This window comes from Salvelinus sp. IW2-2015, linkage group LG15 (genome assembly GCF_002910315.2).
Source record: "Salvelinus sp. IW2-2015 linkage group LG15, ASM291031v2, whole genome shotgun sequence".
NCBI lineage: Eukaryota > Metazoa > Chordata > Actinopteri > Salmoniformes > Salmonidae > Salvelinus > Salvelinus sp. IW2-2015.
Genome location: NC_036855.1, coordinates 36,389,100 through 36,404,229, shown reverse-complemented (window position 1 = coordinate 36,404,229; position 15,130 = coordinate 36,389,100). Strand labels below are relative to the sequence as shown.

Sequence of the window (15,130 nt, the reverse complement as noted above, 5' to 3'; positions counted from 1 at the left end):
AGAGAGAGAGAGAGCTCTCAGTGTAATGAATTTGGAGAAAGGGATCCTCTCAGGATTATTTTTGTGTACAATTAAGTAGTAATGCATGGTTGGAGAGAAGCACTTACCATACACGGCACACTGGACTCCTAATTTATTTAGAACATCTACCATATGCTTTCCCTTGGTGACTGTGCTTAGCAAGGAAGGGCTCAGACAGTCACCACTGAAAACTATCAACGAATTTATGTAATACTTTTAGAGCAGTGGCAAACCTGGGGGAGAAAACCATGGCTAACATTTAGTTTTGTAAATTCTAATGTTTACAAAGGCTAGCTAGATTGCCCAACGCTAGACAGAGTGAAATTTCAACCAGACTTGATCCAGCCAACGAAAGTTAAAGTTAGTTAGGCCTAAGTGTTTTTTTGAAACGTTAGCTAGCTTGCGGCTCCGTCAACCAGTTATTCTGGTCTTGCTTCTATTTCGTACACATAATTAAAGTGTAAAATAGTGAGAACTACTTCCGGTTTGTTACATGGTACCTCTGTTTCCAAACTTGAGAGATTGTCATCCATTTGTATTAGGCTACTGCTGGTGATTGTTGCAGAACTTGCTGTCCTGTCTTTTGCCTTTTTTGCGTAGAAGACGCACTGGAGCCAACTGTATGTTGTTAACTTGAATTTGTCTCTTTGGAGATAAATGGTCACGCACCCTGAAGAGGAGCGCATGAGACGCAATGAACAACCAACGCATTTCTACAATTTAGACCGGCAGGCCTAGGTAATTAAATATGACAAAATAACAAACATCTAGTCTATTGTAACTCTTGTTTTAATTAGTTTAATTATGTTACATAAGAAATTAGAAACATACTAATTAGCCTACGCAAAACACTGTGCGTGGGATTTCAGCACCTGGACAGCTCCATGTAAGCTTTCAGGTGCAGGCGGTGTTGTAGCAATGCACTTTGGACACTGAATTTAATCTATTGTAGGTCGACACATAAAGGTCCAGATGTCATCTCGATATCCTGTTTTAACTGATATTTGACCATGTCACAAACTAACGTTATTAATTAAACTTACAAAACGTAAATGTCTTTGAATTTTGGTTAAGTTTATAAACTGGGATGAACCAGACTTAGCCTAATAACATTTAATAACTTTTTTTAAATTGGCCTACAGTTGTTTCATATTATAACCAATGTCCATGTTCGGCCTAGACTAGGCTATTTAACGAGAATACACATTTCGCCCGAGCCTATAGGCTAGCCTATATCAGTGAGTCTGGTTTGCTGGGTCCTATTAGTTAGTATTGCTGCCCTATGGGTGTGCAGTGTTGCCAGCCACGTCAGGCCTGTAGCAACTGCTCCGCTCGTCTCTTGTCTCACCAAGGCAAGGTTAGATACACTCTGGAGAAACTCGAAGAAAAAGACCTTGGGAACAAAATCGGCATATTGGCAACTAGGAATAGATTTCCTGTCGGTTTCCAGTGGGTTAGTGATGAAGCAGGTGTTAGAATTGCATTAAGTGACATTGCTTTATTATTTAGACGTTTGGCGACGTTTTTGCGTTTCCAAAAGAGAGGGTGTGCATACATTGCTGAAGACCCCACGCAATCCGTCTTATTAGTGTTTAATTGAAACGCGCAATTATAAGAAATGGTTGCATTTGGTGAATGCCAGTGAATGCGATTGCTTTCCACCGACCAACACGGCGGCGGTGCGCTAGGAAGGACACTTCAGCTAGCTGGATCCCGGGTCGGGTGTGTACATAGGCTTCCGTTACCGTATACTATCAGCTGTAGTGAAGGTGACTTGCGCCCCCTTTGCAGTCGAGGCAATGCGGAGAGGAGTCGCGAGCGCTCATCCGGTACTTCTGCGCTCGGAGGAATGCCTGCAAACATCTCTGCTTTTTCTTAGACTTTCTTAGACTTTTTCTTAGAGAGAGGTAGAGAGAAAAAATATCTGCTTTTTCTTAAACAGTAGAGAGAGGTAGAGAGAGGTAGAGAGAGATAGAGAGATAGAGAGAGAGAGAGAGAGAGAGAGAGAGAGAGAGAGAGAGAGAGAGAGAGAGAGAGAGAGCGAGAGCAATAATAAACCACAGATAAACTGTCTCGTCACCAAAATAGCCTAGCCCAAAAACGAAAGAGAGAACAGGATATCGGCGAATATAGGTGGTGGGGTATAACGTTCTGTATTAGAGCTGTTTTACTACTGGATGTGTATGCATGAGTTCTGCACCGAATGGGCGCAAGAACCGCCCCAGATCCACCGGGAACATCTTCCAGATCGGCAAGGCTTCCTACCGAGACCCGGAGAGGAGGGAGAGCACGGAGAGCACACGCAAAGCCCAGCGCGCCGTGACAGACTGTAGAATGGTAGGTATCGAGCTTGCGACATTTAACTCACAATGCTTATTTCCTCTGCATGTTGCAGCTAAAGTCGCGTGTTCATCCACCCTTTCTTTATTTCTTTCTTGAAAGTCATTTCATCCGTTTGCACTGATATTGGCTGTTTAAACTGCAACAAACTGCAAATGCACCCACCCCCTCCATTGTATGTAGGCCTATTGTCTGGTGAAAATGAAATCCATTTGCGTTGCTGTTGTTGCAGAGAAGACAAATTGACCTGCTCAGGGTTTTTTTTTTACCCGTTTTTTGTCATTGATTGCGATGGTGGGATTTGCATTTTGGAGCATCAAGTGTTGAATGTTTTGGGGTGATCTCCAATATCGCCTACATTTCAGAGTTGTCTAACGGGCTCTGTTTGATGGACGCAGATGGCCACTGATTTGACAGGTGCTGGCAGAACCGTCCATATGTATTCTCTCCCCGCTCATACTGTGCATCAGTGAACGTCATTGAGTCTCAGTACCCGGAGCACAGCAGAATGCTCCTGAGTCTCGAGCGCTGGTAGAAATGAAAAGCGTTGTCCCGTCCAAAGGATTCAACGCTCTACTTCGTTCGATGCACATAGCCGGACTTAGCATAATGTGTTGTCGTCAATTAATAATTCATTAATTTTACATAGGTACATTCACTTTGTCATTTCATATCCTATATACCTAATGTTGTTAGGCATCAATATTGATTAGCCTATATTTTGTAGTGTGGAGGTTAGAATAATACCCCTGTCCAGGGATCAGTGCTTTTTTGGAAATGGCTGTCAATTTATTCAAGATATGCTCTGGTTTAGAGAGGAACAATGGACTGAAAGGCGTGGAGTTGCTGTCCATAGGATGGTGCTGAATAGCTAAGGTAGTTATTGAACCTGCAGTGCGGACGTCTTCATTGTCTCCCCACTGTAAAAACCTAAAGCTGTTAAATTGACAGCCCACCTGTAGATATAGGATGACTATTGCTCTGATCTAACCTACAAGTCAATATGTTGTTCTGGCAACTGCTGTCGCAAGTAGGCCTATTGCAACTTTGTCTGCTGCTGAAATGTTTACAATTCCCCATGAGAAAGCCACATATGTCTACAGTAGCCTGCATAATCTAACCTAAAGTGCATTTGTAAAGTATTTAGACCCCTTAACTTTTGCCACATTTTGTTATGTTACAGCCTTATTCTAAAATGGATTTAAAAAAATAATTCCCTCATCAATCTACACACATTACCCCATAATGATGAAGCGAAAACTGTTTTTTTTTTAGAAATGTGTTAAAAAAAAATACAAATAAATAACAGAAATACCTTATTTACATAAGTATTCAGACCCTTTGCTATGATACTCCAAATTGAGCACAGGTTCATCCTGTTTCCATTGATCATCTTTGAGATGTTTCGACAACTTGATTGGAGTCCACCTGTGGTAAATTAAATTGATTGGACATGATTTGGAAAGGCAACTGTCTATATAAGGTCCCAAAGTTGACAGTGTATATCAGAGCAAAACCAGGTCGAAGAAATTGTCCATAGAGCTCCGAGACAGGATTGTGTGGAGGAACAGATCTGGGGAAGGGTACCAACATTTTCTTTGCAGCATTGGAGGTCCCCAAGAACACAGTGGCCTCCATCATTCTTAAATCGAAGAAGTTTGGAACCACCAAGACTCTTCCTAGAGCCGGACGGCCAAACTGAACAATCGGGGGAGAAGGGCCTTGGTCAGGGAGGAGACCAAGAACCCGATGGTCACTCTGACAGAACTCCAGATTCCTCTGTGGAGATGGCAGAACCTTCCAGAAGGACAACCATCTCTGCAGCACTCCACCAAACAGGCCTTTATGGTAGAGTAGCCAGATGGAAGCCACTCCTCAGTAAAAGGCACATGACAGCCTGCTTGGAGTTTGCCAAAAGGCACATAGAGGACTCTCAGACCATGAGAAACAAGATTCTCTGTTCTCATGAAACCAAGATTGAACTCTTTGGCCTGAATGCCAAGTGTCACATCTGGAGGAAACCTGGTACCATCCCTAAGCTGAAGTATGGTGGTGGCAGCATCATGCTGTGGGGAGGTTTTTCAGCGGCAGGGACTGGGAGACTAGTCAGGATCGAAGGAAAGATGAAAGGAGCAAAGTACAGAGAGATCCTTGATGAAAACCTGCTCCAGAGCGCTCAGTACCTCAGACTGGGCGAAGGTTAACCTTCCAACAGGACAACGACCCTAAGCACACAGCCAAGACAACGCAGGAGTGGCTTCGGGACAAATCTTTGAGTGTCCTTGAGTGGCCCAGTCAGAGCCCGGACTTGAACCTGATCGAACATCCATGGAGAGATCTGAAAATAGCTGTGCAGCAACGCTCCCCATCCAACCTGACAGAGCTTGACAGGATCTGAGATGAATGGGAGAAATGGGAGAAACTCCCCAAGTACAGGTGTGCCAAGCTTGTAGCATCATACCTAAGAAGACCTGAGGCTGTAATCGCTGCCAAAGGCGCTTCAACAAAGTACTTAGTAAAGGGTCTGAATGCTTATGTAAATGTGATATTTCAGTTTGTTATTTTTTATAAATTGGCCCAAAAAATCTAAAAAACAGTTGTTGCTTTGTCATTATGGGGTATTGTGTGTTGATTGATCAGGGGGGAACATTTAATCCATTTTAGAATAAGTCTGTAACGTAATTTTTTGGGGAAAAAGTCAAGATGTCTAAATACTTTCCGAATGCACTTTACATGGAAGAACTTTGTAAGGTCTTGCTGTGGCTCGTGACAGAGGAACCTAATATCCGAGGTCCAAATAATATTAAGTCATGTTTATTTCATTTTATCCCCCAGATCGTCCAGGAGTTTAACACACTTGTGGCCCTGTATCGTGAACTGGTCATCTCCATTGGCGAGATCTCCGTCGACTGCCCCTCAATACGGGCCGAGATGCACAAGACGCGAACTAAAGGCTGTGAGATGGCAAGAGCTGCACACCAGAGCCTGTCAGTCATTTCGGGGTAAGTAGCTGTCGCTGTCCCTGGTGTTGAAAGGCAACTATTGTTCTCTCTCACAGACATGGGCCAAAGCCTTCATTTAAAACCTCAGCTTGGAAATGTTGCCTCGGTTTCAGACTCTGCTTTCAGTTTAGAGTGGCCTGTGTGAGCTTTGATTTTTGTTCTGACTGATCTGTACATTTTTATAATTGCAGCGTAGAACACACTATGGATATGCATGTTTTTTTTATTTTATTAACTTTATTTACCAACATAGTTTTAAACTACCCTATCTACCACAGGTATGGACCATAACTATGGTCCATTAAAACAAAAGGTAGGATTTACCAAACTTTGTGGGGACAAGCGGGACCTCAAGAGTTAACCAACCCTGCCCAACGGATTTGGTATCTCAGATTTTTATATTTCAGCAGGGAAGTGAGGTACACTATACACAGTATACACTATACACAGTATACACTGAATAGTACATACACTTAGGTTGGAATCATTAAAACTCTATAGTTTTAACAAACTATAGTTTTGGCAAGTCGGTTAGGACATCTACTTGGTGCATGACACAAGTAATTTTTTCAACAATTGTTTACAGACAGATTATTTCACATATAATTCACTGTATCACAATTCCAGTGGGTCAAAAGTGGACATAAACTAAGTTGAATGTGCATTTAAACAGCTTGGAAAATTCCAGAAAATGATGTCATGGCTTTAGAAGCTTCTGATAGGCTAATTGACATAATTTGAGTCAATTGGAGGTGTACCTGTGGATGTATATATCAAGGCCTACCTTCAAACTCAGTGCCTCTTTGCTTGACATCATGGGAAAATCAAAAGAAATCAGCCAAGACCTACGAAAAAAAATTGTAGACCTCCACAAGTCTGGTTCATCCTTGGGAGCAATTTCCAAACGCCTGAAGGTACCACGTTCATCTGTACAGAAGATAGTATGCAAGTACAAACACCATGGGACCACGCAGCTGTCATACCGCTCAGGAAGGAGAGGCGTTCTGCTCCTAGAGATGAATGTACTTTGGTGCAAAAGTGCAAATCAATCCCAGAACAACAGCAAAGGATCTTGTGAAGATTCTGGAGGAAACAGGTACAAAAATATCTTTATCCACAGTAAAACGAGTCCTATATCGACATAACCTGAGAGGCCGCTCAGCAAGGAAGAAGCCACTGCTCCAAAACCACCATAAAAAAGCCAGACTACGGTCTGCAACTGCACATGGGGACAAAGATCATACTTTTTGGAGCAATATCCTCTGGTCTGATGAAACACATATTGAACTGTTTGGCTATAATGACCATCGTTATGTTTGAGAAAAAAGGGGATGCTTGCAAGCCGAAGAACACCATCCCAACCGTGAAGCACGGGGTGGCAGCATCCTGTGTGGGGGTGCTTTGCTGCAGGAGGGACTGGTTCACTTCACAAAATAGATGGCATCATGAGGGAGGAAAATAATGTGGATATATTGAAGCAACATCTCAAGAAATCAGTCAGGAAGTTAAAGCTTGGTCGCAAATGGGTCTTCCAAATGGACAATGACCCCAGCATACTTCCAAAGATGTGGCAAAATGGCTTAAGGACAACAAAGTCAAGGTATTGGAGTGGCCATCACAAAGCCCTGACTTCAATCCTATAGAAAATTTGTGGCAGAACTGAAAAAAGCGTGTGCGAGCCAGGAGACCGACAAACCTGACTCATTAGACCAGCTCTGTCAGGAGGAATGGCCAAAATTTACCAACTTATTGTGGGAAGCTTGTGGAAGGCTACCCGAAACGTTTGACCCAAGTTAAACAATTTAAGCAATGCTACCAAATACTAGTTGAGTGTATGTAAACTTCTGACCCACTGGGAATGTGATGAAAGAAATAAAAGCTGAAATAAATCATTCTCTCTGCTATTATTCTAACATTTCACATTCTTAAAATAAGGGGTATCCTAACTGACCTAAAACAGGGAATTTTTACTAGGATTAAATGTCAGGAATTGTGAAAAACTGAGTTTAAATGTATTTGGCTAAGGTGTATGTAAACCTCCGACTTCAACTGTATACAAAAGTATGTGGTCACCCCTTCAAATTTGTGGATTCTGCTATTTCAGCCACACCCGTTGCTGACAGGTGTATACAATCGAGCACACAGCCATGCAATCTCCGTAGACAAACATTGGCAGTAGAATGGCCTTACTGAAGAGCTCAGTGACTTTCAACATGGCCTCATCATAAGATGTCACCTTTCCAACAAGTCAGTACGTCAAATTTCTGCCCTGCTAGATCTGCCCCGGTGTCACGCCCTGGCCTTAGTATTCTTTGTTTTCTTTATTATTTTAGTTAGGTCAGGGTGTGACATGGGGAATGTATGTGTTTTTGGATTGTCTAGGGGTTTGTATGTTAAATGGGTCAGTGTCTTGTCTAGGTGTTTGTATGTCTATGGCTGCCTAGATTGGTTCTCAATTAGAGGCAGCTGTGGTTCATTGTCTCTGATTGAGAGCCATATTTAAGGCAGCCATAGGCATTGGGTTTTGTGGGTAATTGTCTATGTAGAACGTTTGTAGCTTTTGTATTGCACTTACGTTTGTAGCTTCACGGTCGTTTGTTGTTTTGTTTAGTTTTGTTATAAGTGTTCATTTCGTGTTTCACTCGTCTCTAATAAAAGAGAATGTATTTTTCACACGCTGCGTTTTGGTCCTCTCTCTCACCGCAAGACGATCGTGACACCCGGTCAATTGTCGGTGCTGTTATTGTGAAGTGGAAATGTCTAGGAGCAGCAATGGCTCAGCCGCAATGTGATAGGCCACACAAGCTCACAGAATAGGACCGCCAAAATCAGATTGCAGCTCTAACAAAGCTTGGTCAACATTCGGTGTAATGACATACATAACCATATCGTCTGCATACAGATGAATATTACAGGATTTAAGACATAGACCAATGTCATTTGTGTAAATAGTAACGAGAACAGGTAACAAAATCAACACTTTTCATAATATCAAGGAATCTAGACTTGACACCATCAGAAGGCACCCATTGTGTCATATCTGTCAAATAGTTCTTAAACCATTTGCAAGACTCCTTATCCAGTTTTTGAATGAGTAGGGAAGGGTCAACGGTGTCGAATGCCTTGGAAAGGTCTATAAATAAGGCAGCACAATGTTTTCTATGATCTAGGTCATTTAACACATCATCTTAAACAAGCAATGTGGCTGAAACAGTGATATGTCCAGATCTAAAAACAGATTAGTAGATATTTAAAATAGAGTGAGAAGTTAAATAAGTTCTCAGCTGGGAGTTGGTCAGGGATTCTAATACCTTGTCTAGTCAAGATAACTTGGAGATTGGGCAGTAGTTATCTAAGTCAGAAAGATTTTTGCCCTTACTGTACGTAGGGGGAGGACATGTGCCTCTTTCCAAATCTTAGGGATAAGACCAGTAGCGATTGTTAAGTAAAAAATACAGGTTAAAGATTCAACAATGAGTGGGGCAGAGAGCGGTAGTAAGAAGGGGTCAGGTGAATCAACCCTGTGGATTTTTTACATCGATCTTTAGCAAGGCACTTAATACATCATAGACATCAAATGGTTGAAATGAAAATAAATGATGTGAGTCTGTAAGAGCATCATTCTTTACAGTCTATTCTGAGGTGACAAAAGGACTGCCTGTTTTGGAATTACATACATTTTTATAGACTATCCCTTCAAACAGGTGGCCAGCTGAATCAAAATGGTTATACACTACACATAAACATTTTGTCTAGTATGGGACTAGTATGTCAAAACCTGCGGTGGGAACGAGAGGGTGGGGTTTTGTTTCAAAGATTTGACCACTTTCCAGAAGTTGACTGGATTACCACCACTCTCCAATACACAACTTTTCTAACCAGAGATAGACATCTATTTCTCAAATGTCTGAAGGACTGCCAATCAGACATATAATCTTCAGTCTAGCCTTAGCCCAAGCTACATTTCTTTACTGAAATTTCTCAGACAATTCATGCATGAATCAAGGATCAGATTTGTCTTTTATCCTTAGTTTTTTTTACGGCGCATATTTATCTGCAACAGAGTTAAACAGGGAAATAGAACAATTAAGGGCCTGTCCGAGTCAGTGATAGTTGACACAACACAACAGTCACTCAACTTCAGGTCAGACAAAAACATTTTGCTCATTAAAATTCCTATAATTTCTCTTTTTAATAATGCGTGAGCCAGTTTTAGGTAGTTTTGTAAGGACCGATGCTGGGAGACGAGAAGCAAGTACAGGGAGTGAACATTTAATGGATATTAGACAAGAAACAAACAAGGACAGCGTCTGGACAGGGGAAAACATAACGACATCAATGCTGACACAGGGAACAAACTGAGAAGCAGACAGATATAAAGGGGCAATCAACAAAGTAAAGGAGTCCAGGTGAGTCCAATGAGCGCTGATGCGTGTAATGATAGTAGCAGGTAGCAGTAGCAGCCTGGCACCCTTGAGTGCCAGAGAAGGGAAGTGGGAGCAGGTGTGACAGTACCCCCATCCCCCCTCTAGGGGCGCCACCCGAGGCATGGCGCTAGACTAGCAGGCTGAGGCATAGAAGCCCAACGAGTCGGCTGAGGCATGGGAGCCCGACGAGCCGGCTGAGGCATGAAAGCCCGACGATCCCGCAGAGGCGTGGGAGCCTGACGAGCCGGCAAAGGCGTAGGAACCCGACGAGCCAGCTGAGGCATGACGTGGGATGGAAGCCAGCCGAGCCAACCGAGGCAAGGAAACCTCTCGAGCCAGCTAAGGCGTGGAAGCGTGATGAGCCAGCTGAGGCACCCCCGGCAGCACCCGGCAGCACCCGGACCCGACATCACCACCAAAACCATAAACAAGAACTCCCTGATGCTTCAAATAGTGGTGTCAGACACTGGGAGAAGAGAAGCAAGTACATGGAGTGAACATTTAATGGATAGTAGACAAGAAACAAACAAGGATAGCGTCTGGACAGGGGAAAACGTAACAACAAAGTAATGGAGTACATGTGAGTCCAATAAGCGCTGATGCGCGTAATGATGGTGACAGTTGTGTGTAATGAAGGGCAGCCTGGTGCCCTCGAGCGCCAGAGAGGGGAAGCGGGAGCAGGCATGACAAGTTTAACATCTCTTATGCAGGTAATGTTACAATGGTCACTGAACTCATTGGCAAATATCCCATTGGCTGTAAACGTATGAAGGGCATTTGTTAGAATAATATCTAAGAGAGTAGATTTTTCAGAGTGTTTAAAGTTGAGGCGAGTTGGTTTAGTTATCAACTGAGTTAGATTTAGCTCAGTACAAATATCTTTCAGCCTATCAAATACTAGCAACAACCAATCCAGATTAAGATCACCCACTATTAATAATTTGGATTTAGCATAATTAGACAATTTGCAAAGAGCACATAAGGAGGCCGAGGGAGGGTGATATATTCCCACTACCGTCAGATGAGCATTATTACCAATGCCCACATTTAAGACTAGACATTCAAATTGCTTAGGTACAGGGATGGTAATGGATACAGAAACATTTAAATGGCTCTTTATCTATATAGCGACACCACCTCCTCAGCCATCTCTGTCAGATCTAAAAACATTATAACCAGTCAGAGACACATCAGAGTCCGGCATAGACTTCTTTAGCCAAGATGCAGCTATAACCAGAATGTCCACGTTGGTTTGAGAATCCGGAGTTACAATCAAATCCATTTTTGAAATCAAACTTCTTGCATTTACATGAATCAGTCCAAGGCCGCAACTGCAGGATTTCAGATCAGCAGGAGTTTCTAATACGAACATGCCACATTCAGCAGGTGAATGGTGTTGGCCATGGTGTTGGCTTTAATTGGAATAGATACAAGATTTCATAGAACTGAACCATTAGGCCTGTGCCTCGAACAAGTACATGGATTAAAACAAGAGTCAATAAGGTTTACTTGTTGCGGGCAAGGAATGATATCCCATCAAATTTGTAGTACCTATTCGATACTAGCACTTAGCATCCTAGCTCCTCCTGTTTGGGTGAAAGCCCTCCCTTTTTAAGAACTGAGGACATTCCCAAAATAAGTAGAAATTGACAATAATATCCAACACTCTTTTGAGAGAAGAGTTTCGACTTCATCCAAGAGTCCAGCGAAAATAGCCAGGATATACGAGCCTGTGGGACGTTGTCTGTGGATTGCTCCAGGGGATGGCTCAGTAACCCAGGACCAGAATTTGAGTGGGAAGGACTTGGGGGGCGGAGTAGGTTCCTCGTTGGAGGCCCCTGGTGAAGTCAGGGGGCTCAGTGATGAAAAACGGTTTGAGAGCTGCAGATCTGGACGAGAGGGGAGATGGAGAATGCATTGGAGTGATCCTCCTCTCCTGCTTCTAACGATTCCACTTTGCTTCAGATGGTGTAGTTCTCCGGTTCTCGTTGGTGGGGTGTGTTGATACAGGAAAGTGGCCCAAGGTAGTATCCTCAGTAGCTATTGCAGAAGAGCCCAATCTCTTAGAGCAGGTATTCTCAGGGGTACGCGCAAGGCTGTCGGATGTACGCCAAATAAAAATGTGATTGATAAAAAATATATATTTTCAAATAGTACATTCATATTTGTCAACGGGGCTACACATTTGGGTGAGGTTTTATTGTTGCCTGAGTAGCCTCGTTTCACTGCCAAAAATACAATTAAACCATCTAGTGTTCAGCGGAATAACAACACAATGTCAAATACAGGTAGCCTAGTCAAAAAATGTGCATTCAATCACATTAACCTTTACTCCCTCGCGGGAAATGTTCACTCTTGCGCAGACATTTCGAAACAAAACATGACAATTACATTTTTTTGCCACAGGAGTTTTTTGAGCGAGAATAAAGACGACTTTCGAGTAGTAAGAAGTATAAAAGCAACAGATACCATTAATAAGAAGGTGCTAGAAGCGTTTTATATTGTGAGCTACCGAGTGGCTAGGACAGGCAGGCCTATTGTGGAGGACTTAATTCTTCCTCCTGCAGCAGATATGGCTGAGACAATGCTGGGGGAAAGGCCCAAAAAACTATACAGACAATGACTTCATCAAACAACACTGTTTCACGACGTATCAGTGACATAGCATGAGAGGTTTTGAAACAATTACTGCTTCGCATACAAGCCAGTGAATTCTATGCGTTACAGCTGGATGAGTCAACAGACATGGTATATGTCCGTTACGTTTATGGGGGTCAATTAAGGAAGACATCCTCTTCTGCAAACCACTGGAAACCAGGACAACATGAGAGGATATTTTTAAAGTACTGGACAGCTTTGTGACATCAAATGGACTTTGGTGGATGTGTTGGTATCTGTACTGATGGCGCAAAAGCCATGACAGGGAGATCTAGGGGAGTGGTAATGCCTGTGCAAGCAGTTGCTCCCGACGCCACTTGGGTACAACACAGCATCCACCGATAAGCTCTTGCCGCCAAGAGAATGCCTGAGAGCTTGTAAGACGTTTTGGACACTACAGTGAAAATGGTTAACTTTGTTAAAGCAAGGCCCTTGTGTATTTTCTGCACTATGCAATGATATGGGCAGCGACCATGTAACGCTATTACAACATACAGAAGTGCGCTGGTTATCAAGGGGCAATGTATTGATACTTTATTTTTTTAATTGAGAGACGAGCTTAACGTTTTCTTTACTGACCATAATTTTCACTTGTCTGACCGCTTGCATGATGACGTGTTAATCACACGACTGGCCAATCTGGGTGATGTTTCTTCTCGCCTGAATGATCTGAATCTAGGATTACAGGGACTCTCCGCAACTATATTCAATGTGCGGAACAAAATTGAGGCTATGATTAAGAAGTTGGAGCTCTTTTCTGTCTGCATTTAACAAGGACAACACAGAGGTCTTTTCATCATTGTTAGATTTTTGGTGCGCAAGTGAACTCAAGCTTACGTACAATGTCAAATGTGATATAGCGAAGCACCTGAGTGAGCTGGGTGCGCAATTACGCAGGTACTTCCCCAAAACGGGCGACACAAACAACTGGATTCGTTATCCCTTTCATGCCCTGCCTCCAGTCCATTTACCGATATCTGAACAAGAGAGCCTCATCGGAATTGCAACTAACGGTTCTGTGAAAATTTAATTTAATCAGAAGCCACGGACAGATTTCTGGAGTTTCTTGCCTTGGCAAATTGCGCTGTTAAGACACTGATGCCCTTTGCAACCACGTACCTATGTGAGAGTGGATTCTCAGCCCTCACTAGCATGAAAACTAAATACAGGCACAGACTGTGTGTGTGAAATGATTTAAGACTGGGACTCTCTTCAATACAACCCAACATTGCAGAGTTACGTGCATCCTTTCAAGCACACCCTTCTCATTAACCTGTGGTGAGTTATTCACAATTTTTTATGAACAAATAAGGTTTTATATGTAAGATGGCTAAATAAAGAGCAAAATGATTGATTATTATTATTATATTATTATTTGTGCCCTGGTCCTATAAGAGCTCTTTGTGACTTCCCACGAGCCGGGTTGTGACAAAAACTCACACTCATTCGTATGTTAAATAAATGTATCGTATAGTGTGTGTGTGGCAGGCTTACAAATGATGTCAAAAACAACATTTGAGAGAGCACTGACCCTGGTGCCAGGGGGGTACGTAGCTGGAGGCGGAATGTTTGAAGGGGTACGGCGCCGAACCGAGATGGCCGCCTCGCTTCGCGTTCCTTGGAAAATATGCAGTATTTTGTTTTTTTATGTGTTATTTCTTACATCGGTACCCCAGGTAATCTTAGGTTTCATTACATACAGTCGGGAGGAACTACTGAATATACGATTAACGTCAACTCAYCATCGTTCCTACCAGGAATATGTCTTTCCCGAAACGGATCCAGTGTTTTGCCTTCCACCCAATACAATGGATCTGATCCCAGCCGGCGACCCTGTGCGACGCCGTAAAAGGGGCAAACGAGGCGGTCTCCTGGTCAGGCTTCAGAGACGGGCACATCGCGCTCCACTCCCTAGCATACTACTCGCCAATGTCCAGTCTCTTGACAATAAGGTTGATGAAATCCGAGCACGGGTAGCATTCCAGAGAGACATCAGGGATTGCAACGTGCTCTGCTTCACGGAAACATGGCTAACTCAAGAGACGCTAACGGAGTCGGTGCAGCCAGCTGGTTTCTTCATGCATCGCGCCGACAAAACAAAATCTTTTGGTAAAAGGGCGGGGGGTATGCCTAATGATTAACGAGACGTGGTGTGATCATCATAACAACACACAGGAACTCAAGTCATTCGTTCACCTGATCTAGAACTCTCACAATCAAAGTCGACGATTATCTACCAAGGAATCTTCGATCATAATCACAGCCGTATATATCCCCCCAAGCAGACACATCGATGGCCCTGAACGAACTTTATCTGACTCTTTGTAACTGGAACACACACCCTGAGGCTGCATTCATCGTAGCTGGGATTTAACAAGGCTATCTAAAAACAAAACTCCTAAATTCTACAGCATATGATTGTGCTACCAGGGCTGGAAAAACCCTAGATCATTGTATAACTATTCCGTGACACATATAAGGCCCCGCCCCCTTCGGAAAAGCTGACCACGACTCCATTTTGTTGATTCCAGCCTACAAACAGAAACTAAAACAACAAGCTCGCGCTCAGGTCTGTTCAACGCTGTCGACCAATCTGATCCACGCTTCAAGACTGCTTCGATCAGCGCGATTGGAATATGTCCGCATTGCGTCCAACAACAATATTGACGAATATGCTGATTC

General features: G+C 43.1%; 1 protein-coding gene across 2 annotated transcripts in view; it reads left to right on the top strand.

Moving 5' to 3' along the window:
- Nucleotides 1-1,318: 1,318 nt before the first annotated feature.
- The window catches only part of rgs7bpa (regulator of G protein signaling 7 binding protein a), a 29,118-nt gene continuing 15,306 nt past the window's right edge, over nt 1,319-15,130 (top strand). For both annotated transcript variants that reach the window (XM_070447116.1, XM_024003409.2), the window contains exons 1-2: nt 1,319-2,358; nt 5,197-5,363. In XM_070447116.1, coding sequence (XP_070303217.1) covers nt 2,209-2,358; nt 5,197-5,363 — 317 coding nt within the window. In that variant the 5' untranslated portion in view covers nt 1,319-2,208. The remainder of the gene's footprint in view (nt 2,359-5,196; nt 5,364-15,130) is intronic.